The 21,133-nt window shown below is 41.8% G+C and overlaps 1 protein-coding gene across 1 annotated transcript in view; it reads right to left on the bottom strand.

Annotated features, from left to right (window-relative positions):
• The window catches only part of LOC131236971 (callose synthase 3-like), a 94,904-nt gene extending 74,196 nt beyond the window's left edge, over positions 1-20,708 (bottom strand). Inside the window, exons 1-3 of the mRNA XM_058234557.1 lie at positions 20,549-20,708; positions 20,113-20,340; positions 7,291-7,391 (exon numbers count right to left, since the gene is read on the bottom strand). Of these exons, the coding sequence (XP_058090540.1) occupies positions 7,291-7,391; positions 20,113-20,299 (288 nt within the window). The 5' untranslated portion in view covers positions 20,300-20,340; positions 20,549-20,708. The remainder of the gene's footprint in view (positions 1-7,290; positions 7,392-20,112; positions 20,341-20,548) is intronic.
• Positions 20,709-21,133: the final 425 nt, after the last annotated feature.

The raw sequence follows: 21,133 nt of genomic DNA, 5'->3' as shown, positions 1-21,133 counted from the left end.
AAATTTGAAAAAAAAATAAAAATTTCCCAATTTCTCGCAAATTTGTTGCGCAATCTTTGTGTCCTAATATAAAATCAAATATGTATGTAACTTGATCTAGTGATTCTTCTTTTTCTTTTAAATGTATTGCATGTGTTTCCACACACGTCTTCTTACAATTATAAATTATATGAATAGACTTTTTCTTACATTTATAAATTATATGAATAGACTTTGAATATACTTGCATCGATTTAGTTAGACAGTGCATAGATTAGGACCTCATACAAAGAAAACCTATTATTTGCACTTGCTTTTTATAATGTTTTCATTTATGTGTATTGATGTCTTTTTTTAATCATCACTGGAGTTTCATTGAAAAATTCGACCAATTTCCCAATGTTTCCAACAACAACGATACATTACGCAATACAACCGATATATCCCATGCGATAACCGATACGTATCCATATCCCAAGGGTGCAATACATAACGTGATACTGATATTTCGAACATTGGTAAAGGGTACCCCATCATGCATGATATATGACAAAAATACCCTTGAAATCCTAAACAAGCCAGGTGGGTCAAGTTGACAAGCTCCTAAATGAAGCCTGAGCCCAACCATATTATTAAACGGGCTGAAATTTTGGACGTGGGCCTGGCCCTCTAGCCTAGTTTCTAGCATAAGCCTAGCCCAAAGCGAGCCAGGCCCATTGGGCTAGTTCGGCCCGTTGAGAGCCCTACAAGTTGGGCAGGTTCCTCTTAATGCTGGAAAGTCCATAGATGCTTATGTAAATTTTTTAGAGGAAAAATCATCTAGTGGAAAGTTAAAAAAGAAAAAGAAAAAAAAAATTAAGTGCAGACTATTGTGGTTCGCCCAGTAGAGAATGGGTTGATGATAATAATGTGAAGAAAATAGGACAAGATTGAGAGAGAAGAAGGATGAGGAGAGTTTGGGAAAGATGTTGCGTTAGGCTTTCTTGCCCTAACACACAATATTTTATTATATTAGAGCATATAGTACACCGCAGGAGAAGAGGAAAGTGTGCACATGCACTTACACTAAAAGGGCCACTAACCACATACACAATACACTAGCATTCTCTATACTCCCCCTCAGGTTGTAGCATAGATATTGATCATGCCCAACTTGTCATGAACACGATGAAGAGCATCTCGACTCAAGGACTTTGTAAGAACATCAGCAAGTTGATCCCCAGATCAAACAAAAGGAGTGACGATTTCCTTAGAAGCTACTTTCTCCTGAATAAAGTGACAGTCGACCTCAATATGTTTGGTTCACTCATGAAAACCGGGTTACGAGCAATATAGATGGCCGCTTGGTTGTTACAGTGAAGAGGAACAGGATCTGAAGGAGGATAGCCAAGTTCTTCAAGAAGGTTGCAAAGCCACACAAGCTCACATGTCACACGAGCCATAGCACGATATTCTGCTTCAGCCGAGGACCGAGCAACAACCGGTTGCTTTTTGCTCTTCCATGTTATAAAATTGCCACATAGGAAGGTACAGAAGCCGAATGTAAAGTGGCAATCGTAAGTACTACCTGCACAATCAGCATCGGAATAGCAAGAAAGATAAAGATGACCATGCAACTAAAAGCAGAGGCCAAGACTCGGGGCTGATTTTAGATACCGAAGTATGCAGTAGACAATCGTGAGATGGGAAGTACGGGAATTTGCATGGATTGTCTAACAACGCCCACCGCAAATGAGAGATCTAGGTGAGTAATAGCTAGGTAAATAAGCCGGCCTACAAGTCGTCAATACATCCCAGGATCAGTAAGGAGAGCACCATCATCTAGTCGAAGCTTCTATGAAGTATCCATGTGAGTGGTAGCGGGCTTGCACCCTAAAATTCCGGTCTCCATGAGAAGATCGAGCGCATATTTTCGTCGTGACAAGACCAATCTGTATGATGAGCGACCAACTTCAATTCAGATTTAGTAGCAAAGAGGACAAAGATCCTTGATTTCAAACTTGGTCTTCAAAAATTCTTTGTCCTCCCTCATTCGAACAGAATCACTACTGGACAGAACAATATTATCCATATAGACAATGAGAACCATAATGCCCGTCGATCAACGACATATAAAGAGAGAATGATCAGCATGACTACGAACAAAGCCGAACTCCAAGAGAGCTTGACTAAATTTTTTGAACCATGCACGTGGGGATTGTTTGGGTCCATAAAGAACCTTCTTCAACCCACATACAAGTGCAAGGTTGTGGGAAGCAACAAAGCCAAGAAGTTGATGCATGTAGACTTCCTCTGCAAGGTCCCCATGGAAAAATGCATTCTCAACATCAAGTTAAAACAAGGACCATGATAAATTAACGGCCAAGGAGATCACAACGCGAATCGAATTAAGCTTAGCCACTGGAGAGAATGTCTCGAAGTAATCCACACCATGAGTCTGTGTATAACCCTTAGCAACAAGACGGGCTTTATAGCGATCAATGGAGCTGTCTGAAAGAAACTTGACCGTATAATCCCATCGACATCCAACAGGTTTATGACCTAAAGGAAGTGGCACAAGGTCCCGAGTATGATTCTTCTCAAGAGCAGGCATTTCTTCAATCATCGCCTTCGTCCAGTCAGGACTTTGAAGAGCATGTAAGAGAGACCGAGGAATAGTCTGTGATGAAAGGAAAGCTGCAAACAACTAAAAAGACAGTGAGAGATGATCATATGAAATGAAATTACTAATGGGGTGTTGAGTACAAGAGCGTGACCCTTCGTGCACGGCAATGGGGAGATCTAAACTCGAGGTAGGAGAGTCACCTGAGCCAACATCCAAAGTGAGCGGAAGGGTGGATGGCTGAGCGTGTATAGATTTATCTCGACGATGATACACAGGCAGAGGCTTAGGCTCACCCTAATTGTAAGACCCGTGACTCCGAAATCTGGTTTGTACACTGGATAGCCGTTGACTATAGGTCCATTGGCCTCGAGAATGTTTTGACTTGATCATAAAGTTGTTCTGTTATCAAGCGGCAAGCCATATTTCAACCTGATGTCCGAATTTAAGATATGGACTTAAAATTAAACAATCTGAGAAATGACAATTATGTCCTTATTTTATCTGGCGGAGCCCCACCATCGAGTTTTCAAAATCCATTAGGTCCGAGAGCCTAACCGTAGTCGAGTTACGGAGTTAATGGCAAAAACAGCATGTCAATAGGACACCCGGAGTGTAAGTTATGCATAGATATGTACATGTATATTTTGAGAAAATATACTCAAATGACCTCGATGTTTTTAAACTCCTTGGAATACGTTAGTTCCAACTACTAAAATACATTGTGACATACTGAGTGTGGGGTGAAGGAGAATAAGAGGAAAAGAATTGAGACTTACCAGTCATATGGGAGGAAGCTCCAGAGTCTATGACCCACGAGGTAAGAGAAGATGACGCAAGAAGAGCAGTACCTGACTGGGCCGAAGCTGCATGAGATGGCTCAGGAATATCACGAATGTGAAGCCGCATAAGGGCATCATATGCAGCCCGAGAAATGATAAGAGACTCCCCTAAAGTAGGTTGCTCAGCTGTCGGGGTGGAAGATTGTCTCGGGAGCAACTGTGGATGCAGCAGAAGCAGTGGCATACGTAATACGACCATGTATCTGCCAGCAATAATCAACGGTGTGATTAGTTCCACCGCAATGTGAACAAATGCAGGAACCATAACGTCCTCATCCACATCCACCACGACCACGAAGTCTACGACCGCCATGACTACGGTCTCCCTCGCGGACTCTACCACGACCAACAAAACCAGAAATGCACGCTGAACTAAAGGATGGTACCCAAAGGCCAAGAGAGGACTGATCGCCAACAAGATGTATCGAACACTTGGGTGGCACAAATGAATGAAAATGAAGAGTAGAAACAGTAGCACGTTGACACATGGCATAGGCTATCGTCAATAAGAGAAGAGGATCCTGCATAACAACTTGATCTCGAACATGAAGATAATCGGAATTCAACCCAGCTAGGAACTGCATGATACGAGTATCGTCTCGTTGCTTATGGGCATGTTCATGATCCTCTTTACATTTGGAAGGAAGAGGCCGATACATATCCAACTCATCCCACATACCCCGAAGCGTCGAATAATAATCTTTTAATGACCTTGAATTTTGTTAGATCTAACCAATTTCTTCAATAGGCTGGAATACCCGTGAAAAATTTTGAGATTCTGAGAATATATCATGAAGCGTATCCCAAATGCCTTTAGCCGAGGATAAAAATATCACTGAGTGGCTAATCGAGGAATCCATACTATTCAACAACTATGCAATAACTTGATAATTCTCATTTGTCCAAGACTCATAGGTAACATCTGTAGAGCTTGGGAGATCATCCAAAATAAACGACAACTTCTCGCGGGCTCCTAAGAACACTTTTACAGATTGTGCCCATTGAAGATAGTTGTCACCATTCAACTTAGTGGAGGAATACCCGTGAAAAATTCTGAGATTCTGAGAATATATCATGAAGCGTATCCCAAATGCCTTTAGCCGAGGATAAAAATATCACTGAGTGGCTAATCGAGGAATCCATACTATTCAACAACTATGCAATAACTTGATAATTCTCATTTGTCCAAGACTCATAGGTAACATCTGTAGAGCTTGGGAGATCATCCAAAATAAACGACAACTTCTCGCGGGCTCCTAAGAACACTTTTACAGATTGTGCCCATTGAAGATAGTTGTCACCATTCAACTTAGTGGAGGTAATCTACAGGGGGTTGGATTCAAGAGACCCTATGCCAAGAGATGAGGGCCCTTTGTTAACCATAGGAGAGTCCAAGAGAAATAAACCTATACAAAGAGAGGCCCTACACCAAGAAGGATTGATTCAAACAACTCTATCTCACTCAATCCTTCAAGATAATAAGAGATAAACCTCAAATAAATAGCAATCATCCAAAATAACATGAAACTTGGTAAAAAACGGCCCAGCCGCACGTCCGTTTAAGGTTAAAACCTTCTCAAACATGGATCTTAGGTAAAAAAATCCTCCATGGGTAGCTTGGAAGGAAGATTTTGGTCCATCTTGAGCAAAGAAACCAAAGAAAAGCTTACTAATTTGAGGTAGATCGAAGAAAAACAAAAGATGGGCACGATTTTCAAATTTCTCTATTTCGCCCAAAATACCAAAAAAGGAGGTCCAAAAAATTCTGAAAAAATCATGACAAATCTTCTAAAATCAAGATCTATCAAACCCCTAAACTTTTAGCTCAAACGGAGTCCATGTGTCCGTACAACGCTGACGTCAGTCGTACAGCTGCTGACGTCAAGAAGGTAACATATCGCCTCTCAATCTGTTGGATGCGAAATGCCTGGATCTATTCTCTAATACCAAGTAGAGAATGGTTTGATGATAATAATGTGACGAAAAGAGGAGAAGATTGAGACAGAAAAATGAGGAGAGTTTGGGAAAGATGTTGTGTTAGGCTTTCTTGCCCTAACACACAATATTATAATAAAGCATATAGTACACCGCAGGAGAAGAGGAAAGTGTGCACATGCACTCGCACCAAAAGGGCCACTAACCACATACACAATACGCTAGCATTCTCTATACGCTCATCTACTAAGGCGGAATATTTTTATGGCTCATGCTACGTGTGAAATTATCAACCTTCAATCTCTTCTTTAAGAATGGTTTTGAAGTCTACACTCCTATTGTTTTATGACAATCAAATTGCCATCAATATTGCCTCTCACTCAGTCTTCCATGGGAGGACTGAGCAAACTGAAGTTAACTGTCACTTCATGGGAGAAGATTTCATCAAAGTTGTTATGCACTATGTTCGTTCGATCCAATGATCACTTAATTAATATTCTCACAAAAGACGGTTCTATGGGCATGTGATATCTATCCACTAGCTTGAGGGGAGTCCAGAAGTTGGAGATTATGTGTGACTGTATACTGTGTGTAAATGTGGAGTATGGGGTTATTGTTGGTGTTGTGTTGTATACAGTTTTAGATGGTCCTATGGCACCCCATGTTACTTTGTCATTGATGTTTTATTAATGAGATGCTTAAGGAGAGAGCAAGCTAAATTTGGCTACATCCTTTTCTTTCCCTAACCTCTCCTCCTTTTTCCTTCCACCCTTCACTCAAAAGACAATACTTTTTACCATGTAGTACAAAGACACCACAATCTTCATAACAATGAAAACATATTCTTATCCATGACATGTTGAATAAAGAGATGACAGCCTCTGAAATGGTGATGAAGCACTCCTCCATGCATTTACGAGTTATAACATTAACTAAATAAAAATGCTACAATATGATGCGGACATCAGTGGTGCACCCTTTAGAGTGTACCTAAGGAGGCGTCGCCGACAAAGTATTGGAGCAGAGGAATTGATGTGGATGGACGTTGGGTCCATCGGACCCATTTTTCGACCTGCTACGAGTGCAAGAGCGACATGACCGCACCCTGACCATAGATCCATGGGTCGGATTTCACACCCTACCACACGGGTGTTTTAGTTTTAGGCGTTTTTGTTCTTTTCCTTATTTCAAGGGCGTCATTGCACTTTCTTTACTTTTCGTCTTTTTGTTAATTTTCTTGTTTTCAGGCGCTTTAGTGCACTTTTACTTTTTCCATAGCTTATATATACGTCGTGAGAAACCCTATTTTGATTATTATTGAATGAATAGAAATTTGTCTCTTTTCTTCCTATTTATTCAAGAAATTAGGGTTTCAAGATTGGCCCTTGGTGTTGAGGATTTCACCCCGATTTCAAGTTTCCTTCTTTCTAGATTTTCGAGGTGCGGGAAAAGGTAAAAATCATCCTCCTTTTCTTTTGACAACAAAAGGACTTTTACCTTCTTCATCCCGAACCCTTCGTTCTTCACCCCTTTCGTTCCTCTCTGGATACCTTCATTCTAGTTTGAACAGAAAAGAGGGAAGATTAGTCAGCAGGATTAGATCCGAACTTGCCTGTGGACTGACTTGTGCTAGATCTGTGATATCCTTATATCCTTAGGTCCACCCTTTTTACTGTTTACGCGATTTTATGCTAAGGGGCATGATACTAACGGAATGACCTCATCTTTGTTTTGAAATTTACCTAATCCCTTTAACTGGAAAGGGTTAGTTAATTGGTGTATTTATTTGAACATTCTTTAACCTAATTATACATGCATATAGGATTAGGTCATCACATGTCCCTGCATCACAATATCAATTAGCAAGCACTTTTATGAACGCCAATGAATACATATAGGAAGCAATATTTGTGAAGCAAATGTAATGCCTACCCTTTCAAGACGTTGTAGAAGAGCAGTTTTAAATTGACGGACACCACGTCCACTAGAAGTGGGATCCAACCTGTGAGCTTTCTCAAAGGCATAAAATCGACCTAGTTTGAAAGCCATCATTGATATGCATTAGATTTAAACAAAACAACCATAAAAGATACGAATTAGAAAATATCATGTCAAAATTTTACGCTAAGCATGTGAAGCAAAAACTACTACAACAGAGAGAGAACTGATAAGCAAGTAATCCTAATGAGCACAAATGCACAACTAAAGCAAGGTGACAAAGCTAACATCAACAATATGTATAAAATAGAACACAATGATTTCCATGAGGAAATTGATAGCCAATAAATAGTTTTCAGAGTTGCTAATTATGAATAGCTAGAATAATAGAAAGGAAATTCAGTTCCAACTTCTGATTGTTCCAACACAACAATGATCTCCTAACTTATAATGAGTGTGACGGTCAAGTGGATGAAAAGTTGGCTAGAAATGATATCACTAAAAATAACACATCATTAACATGAGGAAGTTAATAATCTTTCAAAAAGAAAGTTTATAGCTACTAGGGGAAGTGGGCATGTCTAGGAAACAAAGAATAGAAGAGATCTGAAAGGGGTGGTAATGCAGGGGCAATTTCACACCTGGCTCTAGTGGGGTTGCCCGTGGGATGCAGGGGCACACTAGGGGTGGGCAGCCCGTGTGAGGCGGGGGTGGCTCATGTGAGGTGGGCCCCACCTGTGTGAGGTGGGTGGCTCGCGTGAGGCAGTACCCATGTGATTTGGGGCCCATGAGGGGGGTTCGGCCAAGGTCCTAACCCATGAGATGTAGGGCCTGAGCTATGAGATAAAAGGATTGATTCGCCATGCTCTAACCTTTTAAAGCAAGTGGTTAATTGTTCTGCATCAAATTGGTACCAGGGGTGATTAATGCAGGGGCATTTTCACAGCAAGCTCGAGTGGGGTTGCCTGTGGGATATAGGGGCACACTCGGGGTGGGTGGCCCGTGTGAGGTGGATGGCTCGTGTGAGGCGGTACCCATGTGATTTGGGGCCCACGAGGGGGGTTCGGCCGAGGTCCTAACCCATGAGATGTGGGGCCTAGGCTATGAGATAAAGGGATTGATTCATCATACTCTAACAGTTCGAGCTTTTGGAGCAAGTGGTTAATTGTCCTGTATCAGGTGGGAAAAAAGGGAGAAATTGTCACCAAGGATCAGGCTACACATAGAGAGAGAAAGTAAGAAGGGCACTCATGGTTTCAACGATGGGCAACCCACCTCCATGTTTTCCTGTGTTGTGGACTAGTCAAGCTTTAGATTTGTCTCGCATTTGGGCTGACATACTAATATTAGCCAACATAACAAATGTACAGTATGGGTCTCACACAATCATCACAATTCATAGTGGACCCCATAGGGCCTTTGTTGCTTGTTCTCCCTACTACACTTTGTGCAAAGAAGACAAGAAGTTCGCGCGCAAGCTACTCACATCAAAGAACTAAAAAGATGTGGGTAAAATCGAAGTCGTTGCAAACTTTTTAAAGGTGAAATTCGAATGTATGCCAAACAACAACCACATTTTTCAATTCCCAAAATACCCCTAACTTCATTTAAAATGTATTTCCATGTACTTTGAATATTCAAAGTTTTCTACCATACACAACTAGTGTGTGTGTGTGTGTGTGTGTGTGTGGTATTGTTCTTAAGCTATAGCATATAGATATTTTTTGGAGTAACTAATGGAAAACAAAGTTGGAAAGGGAACACGATACTTACTTCTGAACATTTGACAACAACCATACTATCAATTTATAATCGACACAACCATTGGACTATGGCTTTTCCAAGGGATGGCCCATTGATTGGACTACCCAATTTCATTGCCAAGTGCACCAATTAACAATATGCAGGATTGACACCATGTAACAAAGAGGAAGAAAAAGTTTTTGACTTTTGAGCTTCCACATACACACGGTTTGTTGATGTTCCCAATTCCTCCTTTTCTCTTTTTTATTTTTGCAAAAGGTTAAATAATGGTGCTTCCAATTCTATTGTGGGACCCATGGATGAACGATCCATCGCATTGATATTATAGGCCCCACTGTGGACGGTGTCCCGATCTATGCCAAATTGGAAGTAAATACTTTTTTTACTTTGAGCCTCCACATACGCACGGTTGTGGATGTTCCCAATTCCTCTTCTTTTTTCTTTTTCTTTTTCTTTTTCTTTGTTTCTTTTTGAAAGGTGAAATAATGGTGCTTCCAATTCTATTGTGAGACCCATGGACGAATGATCCATAGCACTAATCTTCTAGGCCCCACTGTGTACGGCTTTGCCCCAATATATGCCAAATTGGAAGATTTAGGCCTATAAATAGAATATTAAGAAAACACGTTGCAAAATAGACATTCAACGGAAAAAAAAAACTAAATATCGAATGGTTAGGATCTTCTGATTGGAGTGATTTTAAGGCATTCCCCATGGGCACGAGACCCAACTCAACAATACGCAAGTGTGAATCTAAATTTGGACCAATTCAACAGGTCCAAGTCCAAAAGTTATACCCAATCACTAAATGTGTCAGGTCTCAGCATGATTTTGAATATCAAGTTTGAGTGCAAATTGCTTAGAAACGAAATGGCAGACTCACCCAAACTCGTTTTGTTCTAATCATTTCCATCTTGTTTCAATCTTGCAACTCATTCTTGGCCTAAATAGATATAGACGATGTGTTGCTACTAACGGGCCCGTTTGAAAACTTGTATACAATCCGCTAAGAGCTACTCTAATAAAAGCTAGAGAATTAGGACTTTTTATTCTAGCTCTTGTTTTACAATAAGCTCGCTTGGTAAAATCACTTGTTCAAAACCGGAAGAAAAAAAAAAAAGCCCTTATTTGAAATAAGCAGGTTCGATAAAACATTCAAATAGGAGCTTTTTTAAAGTTAGTCCATGTGGAGTACACTTTTAATGTAGACCATTCAAATAGGAGCTTTTTTAAAGTTAGTCCATGTGGAGTACACTTTTAATGTAGACCATCATTCAATGAAAACAGCGTGTGTCATTCATTGTTACACTTTTAAATTTAGTCCATGTGGAGTACACTTTTAATGTAGACCATCATTCATGTGTGGCTAGCGTTAGATGTGGGTCATTCATTGTTACATGGGGCTTGCCTTGATGTGGGTCATCCATCATGCAGGGCCACCACAGATGTAGGTTGTCCATCAAGCCAAACACTGGATATGGATCATCCATCAAGTGGGGCACACCTTTAATGTGGACTGTCCATCATGCAAGGCCCGACTTTGAAGTGGGCCATCCGGCATGCGCAACACGCGTTAGATGTGGGTCACTCATTGTTGGGGTGACCTTCAATGTGGACCGTCCATTATGTGAAGACCGTCTTGATGTGGGTCATCCATCATGCAAGGCCCAGCTTGGTTGTAGATCGTCTGTAAGACCCATATACCTGTGAGACCAACCGTACGCTTCATTTTCAATGCCGGCACATTCCGGGCAAACCAGATCGGCGAGCTTCGATCGTAACCCTATTTTAGTACCGCAACGATCCGAAACTTGTACATCGACGACCGCGTGGGCACAACAATTCTAACACCGCGCAGCACGCCCCATTATGACACCCAAATTAGAAGTTGTAGTTTTTGGTGCAATCTGAGGTGGGTCGTGCAACGCACACATGACGCGGGCCTCAATGTACAAATCCCGAGGTAGTCCAATCAACTCATCACTCACACATCGCTCTCTCACCCCATTAGTCAAATAAGCCCATGCCTCCCATCCCTCACCCATACCCTTGCCCATGCGAAGCCACTCCTCTCTTTCATTCCCTCTCCCCACTCTACCGCTCCATATTTTCCTATTTCCCTCTCTATCCAAAAAATTCTACCACAAACTCTAAAACTCTCCTCATTTCCACAACTTTCATAGCAAGTGAGAGTGAGAAGAGAAGAGATTAAAAATAAATAAAAAGAAGAAGAAGAAAGAAAAAAAAAAAGATTAGAGAAAATTAGAAAGAAAGAGAAGAAGAGGGTGCTTGAGAGAGAGTGTTTAGGAGAGAGTGTTTGAGAAAGAGTGTTTAAGAGAGAGGTTGAGGGGAATTTTGAGGGTTAGAGGAGTCTAAGAGCTAGGTCCATCCGAGCCACCCGATCGACGATCCAGCCCAATCCGACCGTCCAACATCATTATGAGTGCAAGGGAGGACAAACTCTCCATTTTTCCTCACTTTCTTTCATATCTTTAGCTTAGGCAAAGAATAATTTTAAATATTTTCTTATCTAAGTATCTTCTTATTTTAGGCATTTTCTTAATTAGAATGCTTTGTTTGTTATTTAGGTGCTTTCCTATTTTCATAGATTTTTAGATTATATATCTTTTATTACATATTACAAGGTTGATTATAAATAGGACATATGGCCTATGGAATAAGGGAAGCTAATTAATATTATGCTTGAGAGAGAGTGTTTGAGAAAGAGTGTTTGAGAAAGAGGGTGCTTGAGAGAGAGGTTGAGGGGAATTTTGAGGGTTAGAGGAGTCTAAAAGCTAGGTCCATCCGAGCCACCCGATCGACGATCCAGCCCAATCCGACCGTCCAACATCATTATGAGTGCAAGGGAGGACTAACTCTCCATTTTTCCTCACTTTCTTTCATATCTTTAGTTTAGGCAAAGAATAATTTTAAATATTTTCTTATCTAAGTATCTTCTTATTTTAGGCATTTTCTTAATTAGAATGCTTTGTTTGTTATTTAGGTGCTTTCCTATTTTCATAGATTTTTAGATTATATATCTTTTATTACATATTACAAGGTTGATTATAAATAGGACATATGGCCTATGGAATAAGGGAAGCTAATTAATATTATTCTCTTTATGAAATTTTCCTATGTTCTCCACAGTGGGGTGTTGAAGGGAGGGAGAGTGGTCTCTATTTCTAGACTAGAGGACTACTGAGCTTGCTCACAGTCTTGCATTTGTGATCTCTAGCATTCGGCTAGAAGATTTTTGGGTCTTTTCCCAAAATCTCTTTCTTTTCATATTGATTTATTTTCTTTTCCTTTCAGATTTGCATCAATATGTTTTTATCAATTCAAGTCATGAGCCCATAGATAAGGCTGATCATACCCTCAAGCGGGCCACACTAAAAGACAGTGGGAAATGGGAATTAAGTGCTTACCATTGAAAACTTTCACGAGCCCATTGTAATGTTTGTTGCCACCCAACTTGTCTGTGGGTCCTACTGTGGACCCCACCATGATGCATGTGTTTAATCCAACCCAAGTAGGTTCCACCTTGATGTATATAATATATATTATATCCTCACCGATCATCCAATTTACTAAATCATGCTATATGCAAAGACCCAAGCATGTGGCCGATTCTAGTCTCAAGTGGGCCACGCCACGTAGACCCTTGCCTTGCTAGAGGGGCCAACTAATCGGGTCCCACTCTCTATATTTCAGGCCATTCAAGGCCGAACATCACATGATATGTTTGATAACATGCTAGGGTACTTAGCCTAATAGGTCGACACCGATAATATGCTTAGTGTAATGGATATCATGCCCATTCATATACCCATACGCATCATCTGTATGCCTGTTATAATGACAAATTAACGACGAATGACAAATTAACGATTGATCATAGCATATGCCTTTTCAGCTAAGTTACTTAAGGGACCCATATGAGATAGGGTTGCCCTGCATAATCATGTGGTACGCGCAGGATTAATGCATGACTCGGATAATGTGATTGCATTATATGTGACACATCGCATCGACTCCCTAGTGACATCATAGAGGTAGTCTCGCAGTCTTACTGTGGCTAGTGGATGAATTTATGGACACCAAAAACAATTGAGGTTACAGGGCGTCACAGACATCCCTGAGTGAAAGTCCCTAAACCTTGTGGTACCAGTAGGATGCTTCAACGTCTACATCGAGTGGATTTATGGGAGCACAATGGCCGAATACCAGTAGGACGCATCTCCCACTGTGTCGAGGTCGGTTGGAATGGGGTTTAACCTTACCCGTCCTGGTGCAGAGGGTTATATGCTAGGTTAAGTTTGACCAGTTCGTGAAATGGGTTCACTATCGATGAGCCGAGTGATTTCCGTGTACTGCTGACGAGGCGGATAGTGAGGTCTTGTGCGCTCGCTTGGTCTTGCGCGCGATGAGCAACAATGAGTGTCGGAAGTGTACTGGACCCCGGTGATGATCCAATTGAGAACTATAATGATATGTGGACTAGTGGAGGATTGGCATGTTGCATTACATCCTTAGCATATGACATTTGGCCCTGTAGGTCCTTGAATCACATAGCTTAGGTATGGTTGATAGTATTTATGGACTTGTCAGTTGGCCCTCCATCATTCTGCTTACTCTGACAGTTGTATGCTTGGCACATGCATTGCGCGCGCACGCCCGCACTCTCTAAGCTTCGTAGTAAGCTTACGCATATTGTTTACGTGTAAGTTATGCTAGACCGCAACAACACTGAGGAAGGAGCATGTACCTGATCTTTTAGACTTTTGTTATATCAAATATTTCCCTTCCAGCACTATACCCGAACAGATATTATAGTGAAAATGTGATTATGTTTTTAGTTTGGTACACTTGTGGTTATACTCATGTACCAAAAAAACAAAAAACAAAAAAACAAAACCCTAAAAATCCTCCTTATAGGATCCCATGATCGGAACCTAGCGTATGGGAGCTAGAAGTTGAGAATGGGGTACAACAAAGGCTATCACCACCAGATTTGGAGCTCAGGAATTCTATGACCCCGTTCACCGAGTTTGGGGCATGACACCATCCATCATGTCGGATATTGGAATTGGATCGTCCACCATGTGGAGCCCACCTTCAACGTGGACAGTCCATCACGCGAGGCCCAACTTCGAAGCTAGTCATGTGGGGCCACCTTGGATGTGGATCATTTGTCATTAGGGGTCAACCTTTTATGTGAACCATCCAGATGTGGACCATCTATCATGCAGGCCCACGTTGAATGTGGGCCATCATGTTGGACGTTCGATGTGGATCACCCATCAAGAGGGGCCCACCCTTAATATGGATCGTCCATCATGCAGGGCCCAAGTTCGAAACACGTCATCCATCATGCGGGGCCCACCTTGGATGTGAGTCATTCATTGTTAGGGGCCAACCTTTAATGTGTACCATCCATTATGTGGGGCCCACTTTGATGTGAGTCATCCATCATGCAGGCTTACCATCAATGTTAATTGTCCATCATGTGGGAGCCACCTTCAATGTCTGTTGCCCATCATGTGGAGCCTACCTTTGATGTGGACCATCCATTGTGTGGGCTCCACCTCGATGTAGGTTGTCCATCATGCTGGGCAACCTTTGGTGTGAACTATCCATCATGTGGAGAGATGAGAACGAGAAAGGGAAGAGGGGGAGGGAGAGGGAGTAAAAAACTTAAATGTCCACCCGCTTTAGCACGATAAGCTCCTAATGAATAAGGGCATGTTTGGCAACTCTTATCTAATCTAATAAGAACTTGGGAATTAAGACTTTTTTATTCTAGCTCTTGTTTTACAATAAGCACGGATAAAAAATTACTTTTTTGAAAATAAGAACGTTGGTAAAACATTCAAATAAGAGCTTTTTTCAAGGGTAATTGTCATTTTTAAAAATTACAACAACTCCATTATGATCAGTGTGAACTTTCGTTTCTCTGGCTATTGATTGGATGGCTAAAATTATCCAATCAAGAGGAATGGGCAACTAAAAGAGGGACCCACCTTCAATGTAGGTCGTCCATCATGTAAGGCCCACCATCCATCAGCCCACCTTTATTGTGGATCATCCATCATGTGGGCCCGCCCACCTTTGATGTGGGTCATCCATCATATGGGGCCCACTTTTGATGTTTGCCATCCATCATGCAGTGCACCTTCGATGTGGACTATCCATCATGTTGGGCCACCTTGGATATGGGTCATCCATCATGCAAGACCTCAAGTGGAGCCCACTTGATGTGGATCGTCCATCATGTGGGGTAGCGCTTTGATGCGGTCATGCGGACCATCCAACATGTGAAGCACACCTTTTATGTGGACCGTCCATTATGTGGGCCCACCTTTTATGTGGACCGTCCATTATGTGGGCCCACCTTTGATGTGGACCATCCATTATGTGAACCCACCTTGATGTGGACCATCTATCATTGGGCCCACCCTTCAATGTCCACCATCCATCATGTGGTCCCACCTTTGATGTGGATTGTCTATGGTGTGTAGCCCACCTTCAACATGAGCCATTCATCATGTGGACCCACCTTCAATATGGGCCTACCTTCATTGTCCACCATCTATCATGTGGGTCCGCCTTTGATGTGGACCATCTATCATGTGTGGCCTAGCTTCAATATAGGTCATTCATCATGTGGGACCACCTTCGATATCAACCGTACATCATGGGAGCCCACATTCAATGTCTACCATTCATTATGTGTGGCCCTATCTTTGATGTGGACCACTATCATGTTTGACCCACCTTCACTATGGGTCATTCATCACGTGGGCCCACCTTTGATGTGATGGGAGATATTGTAAAGAGAAGAGAATAGGGCAATTCAGGAATTTCTTTAAAATTATACCAAAGAAAATGTCTAGCTACTCTCGCAAAATAAGCTCTTAAGAAAAAAAAAAAAGAAGAAGAAGAAGCTCTCGATACCTAAAGAATTAAGAGGTAAAACCTTTTGTCTAAATTAGTAGATGTAAAATTAAACTATTATTGAACAATAACTTTTCAAAAAGAGACTTATTGTTTTTAGAAATAAGCAAAAAAGCTCATGAAATAGAGATTCCAAACCACCCCTAAATAAACTTTCCTTCCCTAAAGAGTTAAAGAGGTAAAACTCTTATCTCTAAAATAATAGATGTTATACCAGACCATTAGAAAATAATTTAATTTCGATAGAATGACCTATTTTTTAAGAAAAAGCAAATAATCTCTTATTTGTAGTGATACCAAACAGCCTCTAGGTCCCATGGTCCAATGATCCAAACCATTGATCTTACCAGCCCCAACGACTGGAAGATTCTAAGTACCTAGACCTTCCAGTAGCCTACAAATAGTTAGTTAAGAAAGCATAAAATGAATGTCCATGATCAGAAGAAAGAAGGTCAAACATCAAAGGATTAGGATCTCCTACTTTGGTGATTTCAAGGCATCCCCATGAGGGCGGATTATAGGAGTGTCAATAGGCCGGGTTAGGGCCCGGCCAAGCTTTGTCCAAGCCTGGCCCGTAATTTTCAACTTAATCCCAAACCCAACCTAGGCCTGTTACGGGCCAAAATAGTCCAGCCCGGATTGTTTATACTGGGCCTGGTCTGAGTCTGGCCCGGGCCCGAGCCCAAGCCCAAAATTAACAATACCTTGAAGAGAGAGAGGAAGAGAATGGGACTTTGTCACAAAGAGAGAGAGAGAGAGAGAGAGAGAGAGAGAGAGAGAGAGAGTTAAATAGAAGCACTCACAAAACCATCAATTATCACTTGATCAATAGTCTAGATTACCAATTTATGGGCCCCATATATATAAACTCAGGGCCCATGTATATATTGTACAAATGCACCACCTGAGTATCACACAAAACCTCCCATCCTGATCGCAACCGTTTCCCATACCGAAGAAGAAGAAAAGGAAAAAAAAAAAAACCTAAAATGCCGACTCAAATCCCACAAAACATATACCAGAAATTGAAGGGCGAGAGGGGCAGAGATGTAAATAGTAAGAAGAGGAAGGGGCAAAAAGGACCTGAATTGAATTCTTAGGTCTCGAGCATGGAAGCGAGAGCGTGTAGGATGTTAAGGTTAGGGTTTGCAAGGGAAGAGGTGATCCTGGCCTTCAACTTCTAGGCCCTAGATAACAAGGCATTGTCCTCTGTCCTAGTGTTTTAAGGGTCTTCCGATTCGGGTGGTGCCACGGCCTGAGATTCCATGGCGGGTTCCACTCATTAGATGGGTCACACATGTATGTTGAGCTTGACCATTGACCATTATTTTATTTTTGTGATGTGACCCACTTGGTTAGTGGGTCAACTTGATTTGTGCACCAAGTGATATTTATTGTGAGGCCCACCATTTACATGGATCTAACGTACTAAATTGAAAGTTGTTTGCCCAATTGATGCGTGAAGGCGATAGATCACGTAAGCATACAATGCTTGAGTTGAGAGTGTTTCTACTACATTCTCAAGTTATCAATTGGCACCAGTGTGGCTCCATGATTCAGTGATCCACACCATTGATAGGATTGGACTCACAGCAACTGAGCCATGCAACAAGGAAACAGGAAATTATATAGCTAAGAAATAGCTAAGAAAAGTATAGCAACGGTCGGGTGTGGGATTTGTCCATGAAACAAATAGCTGAGAAAAGTATAGCAATGGTCCGCATTCAAAAAAAAAAAAAAGGTCAAATATTTAATGGATAGGATTTGTCCAATCTTGGCTTTGTGTGCACAGACCGGAGTATAGTTGCAAGAAGCATGAAGCAAAGCAACAATAGATTCAGGGTGGGAGCGAGGAAGCATCTATTTCAAAATACTTCAAGAAGCGAGAGTGGGAGCCCGATTCTTGGAGGCAGGAGCAACACATAGTTGGGAGGATTGTGCAACTATAGTTGGAAGGATTGTGCAACTAAGAACTACAGCCAGACCCAATGAAAACCTGACCTGTGAGATTAATGGGTCATGTGTGGGACCCTCCTAAGCCCAAACCCCCAAACATGGTGAGGCCCATAAGATCAATGACAAGGACTAGCAAGTCATAAACCCAATTTGTAAGTTTTCTAACAGTAGAGACATTATAATTCCTCTTTAATAAATGGAATCCTAAGTGTATGCACTCCTAAACAAGTTCCCAAAAATAAAATAAAATAAGATAAACAAAATATGAGCATGTCAATTGGCAACATAATACATGCACAAGCACATTTCATACTTGCAAAACAAACTACCTACCATCATCGATTATGCGAAATTATATAAGCTTTTACCTACAAATTTGAAAATGAATGCACAAAATGTTCTCCCAATAAGATAAAGACCAGTGACCGCTTCCATGGTTGCGCTTGGATGCACAATTGCAAGTGGAGTCAACTGTGAACACTAACTTCAATCAAGACGAATGATGTTTCCTGGTATTCAAAACAAGTAGCCCTCAAATTGCAGCTAGGTTCCTATCAAGTTCCGACTTAATTGTAATGTAATTGCGACTTTGCAGCCCAGAGGTAGAGCCGCAACATGGATGCTAATGAAATTGCAAATTGGTTACTTCCATTAGACTACTAACTGGAATTCAAATCGATACTGCATATAAGTGTAACTGAAGTGATACTACATCCAGTTTGCATACAAAATTAGAAATAATAAAAGATGGGGGAATTATCTGAAGCTCAACTTGATGAAATGCAGTTTACTTGGGTCTCCAGTTTGTATGAGTGGGCCCATGGTTCAGCAGTCCAAACCACTGGTCGTTTGGACCACTGCAGTAGCAAGAACCCAAGAATCCTATCAACAAATCCTAACCTTTCAACTTGCAACATGAATATGGACAATTCAGAAAAGATATCCAAGTCCACCCTCAACTGGGGGGAAAAAAGAGCACAAGATCAGTGTCATTGTCCTTCCACAGAAGATCACATCAGATCAACAATAGAGATCACCAAACCATGAGGCCCACCAGTGCAAATTGACAGCCCAACTACACTGCATCAGATCAACGGTTGAGATCACCGGGCTATGGGGTCCCGCCAGTGCAATTGGACAATTCAGAAAAAGATATCTAAGTCCACGCTCAACTGGGAAAAAAAAGCACAAGATCAATGTCCTTGTCCTTCCACAGAAGATCACATCAGATCAGCAATTGAGATCACCGAATCATGGGGGCCCACCAGTGCAATTGACAGTCCAACTACACTGCATCAGATCAATGGTCTACATCACCGGGCCATGGGGTCCCACCAGTGCAATTGACAGTCCAACTACACTGCACATCCTCAGGTCGATTAGCCTATGATTCCTCAAGAAAATTAAATTTTAATTTCCCACCCCAACCCCCCAGTTCCCATGGGCGGAAGCCATGTGGGGCCCACCATGCTGCCCATGAGAAATCTACTCGGTCCATCGTTTCACAAGCTCACAATGGGACAGGAATCCAAAAATGGTGCATATCCATAATTCAGGTAGGCCACAACAGAAACGAAATGCCCACTGTTTAGGCCTTTCCAGAACCCGTCATGTTCTTTAAATATCATCCAAACCGTTCATAAGGTTATTCACACTGGGATGAACTGAAAACACAAATATTAGCGTGATGGTAAGCTTTTGTAGCCCCACAGAGGTTTCGATGGTGGGCGTTCAATCCCCACTGTTTCCTGTCATGTGGCCCACCTGAGTTTTGGATCTGCCTCTCTTTTTTGGACTCCTAGCCTATTTTGAGCTTGCAAAACCGATGGACAGAGTGGATTTCTCACGGAGATTGAAGTGGGCCCCACATAGCTACTGCTAGCAGGAACTTCCTGTTGGTGGGGCACAGGCAAGTCACGTCCGCAAGCGAATGCAGACGAGAGAGAACAAAAATGGCCAGAACAAATCAAAAGGAGGAGAAAATCAATGACCGTCTCCAACAACTATGCAATCCACATTCAAAAGCAAAAAATTTAAAATAAATAAATACAAAAGAAATTTTTATTTTATTTTATTTTTTTTAAAAAAAAAAAAAGGGAAAACAAAATGCAGCGAGCGAATGCAAGTAGAGGAACTTACACAGATAAGCAACCCTAGGATTAATCGATTCGATTTCATTGGCTACGCGAAGAATCGGAGCAATCTCGACAAGCGACGATGGCACGACTTCACTGTTGAAGATTGAAGAATCCCCCAACGCGCCAGCAGTCTGCGTCCTCTGCAGCCGCCTCTGCGGCATCTGTTCCGAACCCCGACTCGACGACATTTTCTCTCCTCCAAATACAAATTAATTTAAAAATGCTCGTTCTTCCTGCTAAAAACAACCCCAGAAATCAAATAAAATGCTGAAAATCCAAAACCAGCTTCGTTTTCAGTAATAAAAGGAAGCAGAAATGAGGGAAGGGGGTAAACTAGATTTGAAAACAATGAAAAATACAGCATCCTCGACGCGAGAAAAGGGACATTGTTGGTCGGGTGCAGAATAAATGCTAAAAAGAAAAGGCAAAAACCATACGGAGGTGAAATCGACATTAACGAGGAGAGTATCAAGGTCGGGTGCAGAGAAATGCGTGCATGCGAGCGGAAGAAAACCCTAGCAGAAACAGAGAGAGAGAGAGAGAGAGAGAGAGAGAGAGAGAGCAAAGGTGTTGCTGCTGCGTTAAGCTAACTGGATAGGAAGAAGTAGCGAGAGACGAGCGTGTGCATGCGTGGGAGGAAAAACAAAAAAAGGCAGGTCGGGCCAGGTGGAGTGAAGCTTTTGCTTTTTTTTCGACAACAGCCTCGGTATTTGTGAATACTACAACTGTGCCATTGCGTTATTCGAAATTTCGAATTCTTAGTCCCTTTAACAAAAGCTTAATTACGGAAGTGCCCTTATGGTGGTAATAGGCATTTTTGGGTTGCTATGAAAGAACTGGTAGTCCGCATGAGTACCAAATTCCCTATACGTGGATTGTTGTGGCCACAGGTTGCAGGCTTGCAGCTGCGCTTGACTATGCCGGCCGGGTCCATCTCCCATGAGCTGAGAACTCCTGCTCATGCTAACCAGCCCTGGGGATGTGCCTGGCGGAGACGAGGTCAAGCCCGTGAAACAAGTGCT

This window comes from Magnolia sinica, chromosome 2 (genome assembly GCF_029962835.1).
Source record: "Magnolia sinica isolate HGM2019 chromosome 2, MsV1, whole genome shotgun sequence".
Taxonomy (NCBI): Eukaryota; Viridiplantae; Streptophyta; class Magnoliopsida; order Magnoliales; family Magnoliaceae; genus Magnolia; species Magnolia sinica.
Note: the sequence above shows the minus strand (reverse complement) of the source record. Positions and strands in the feature narration are given on the sequence as shown.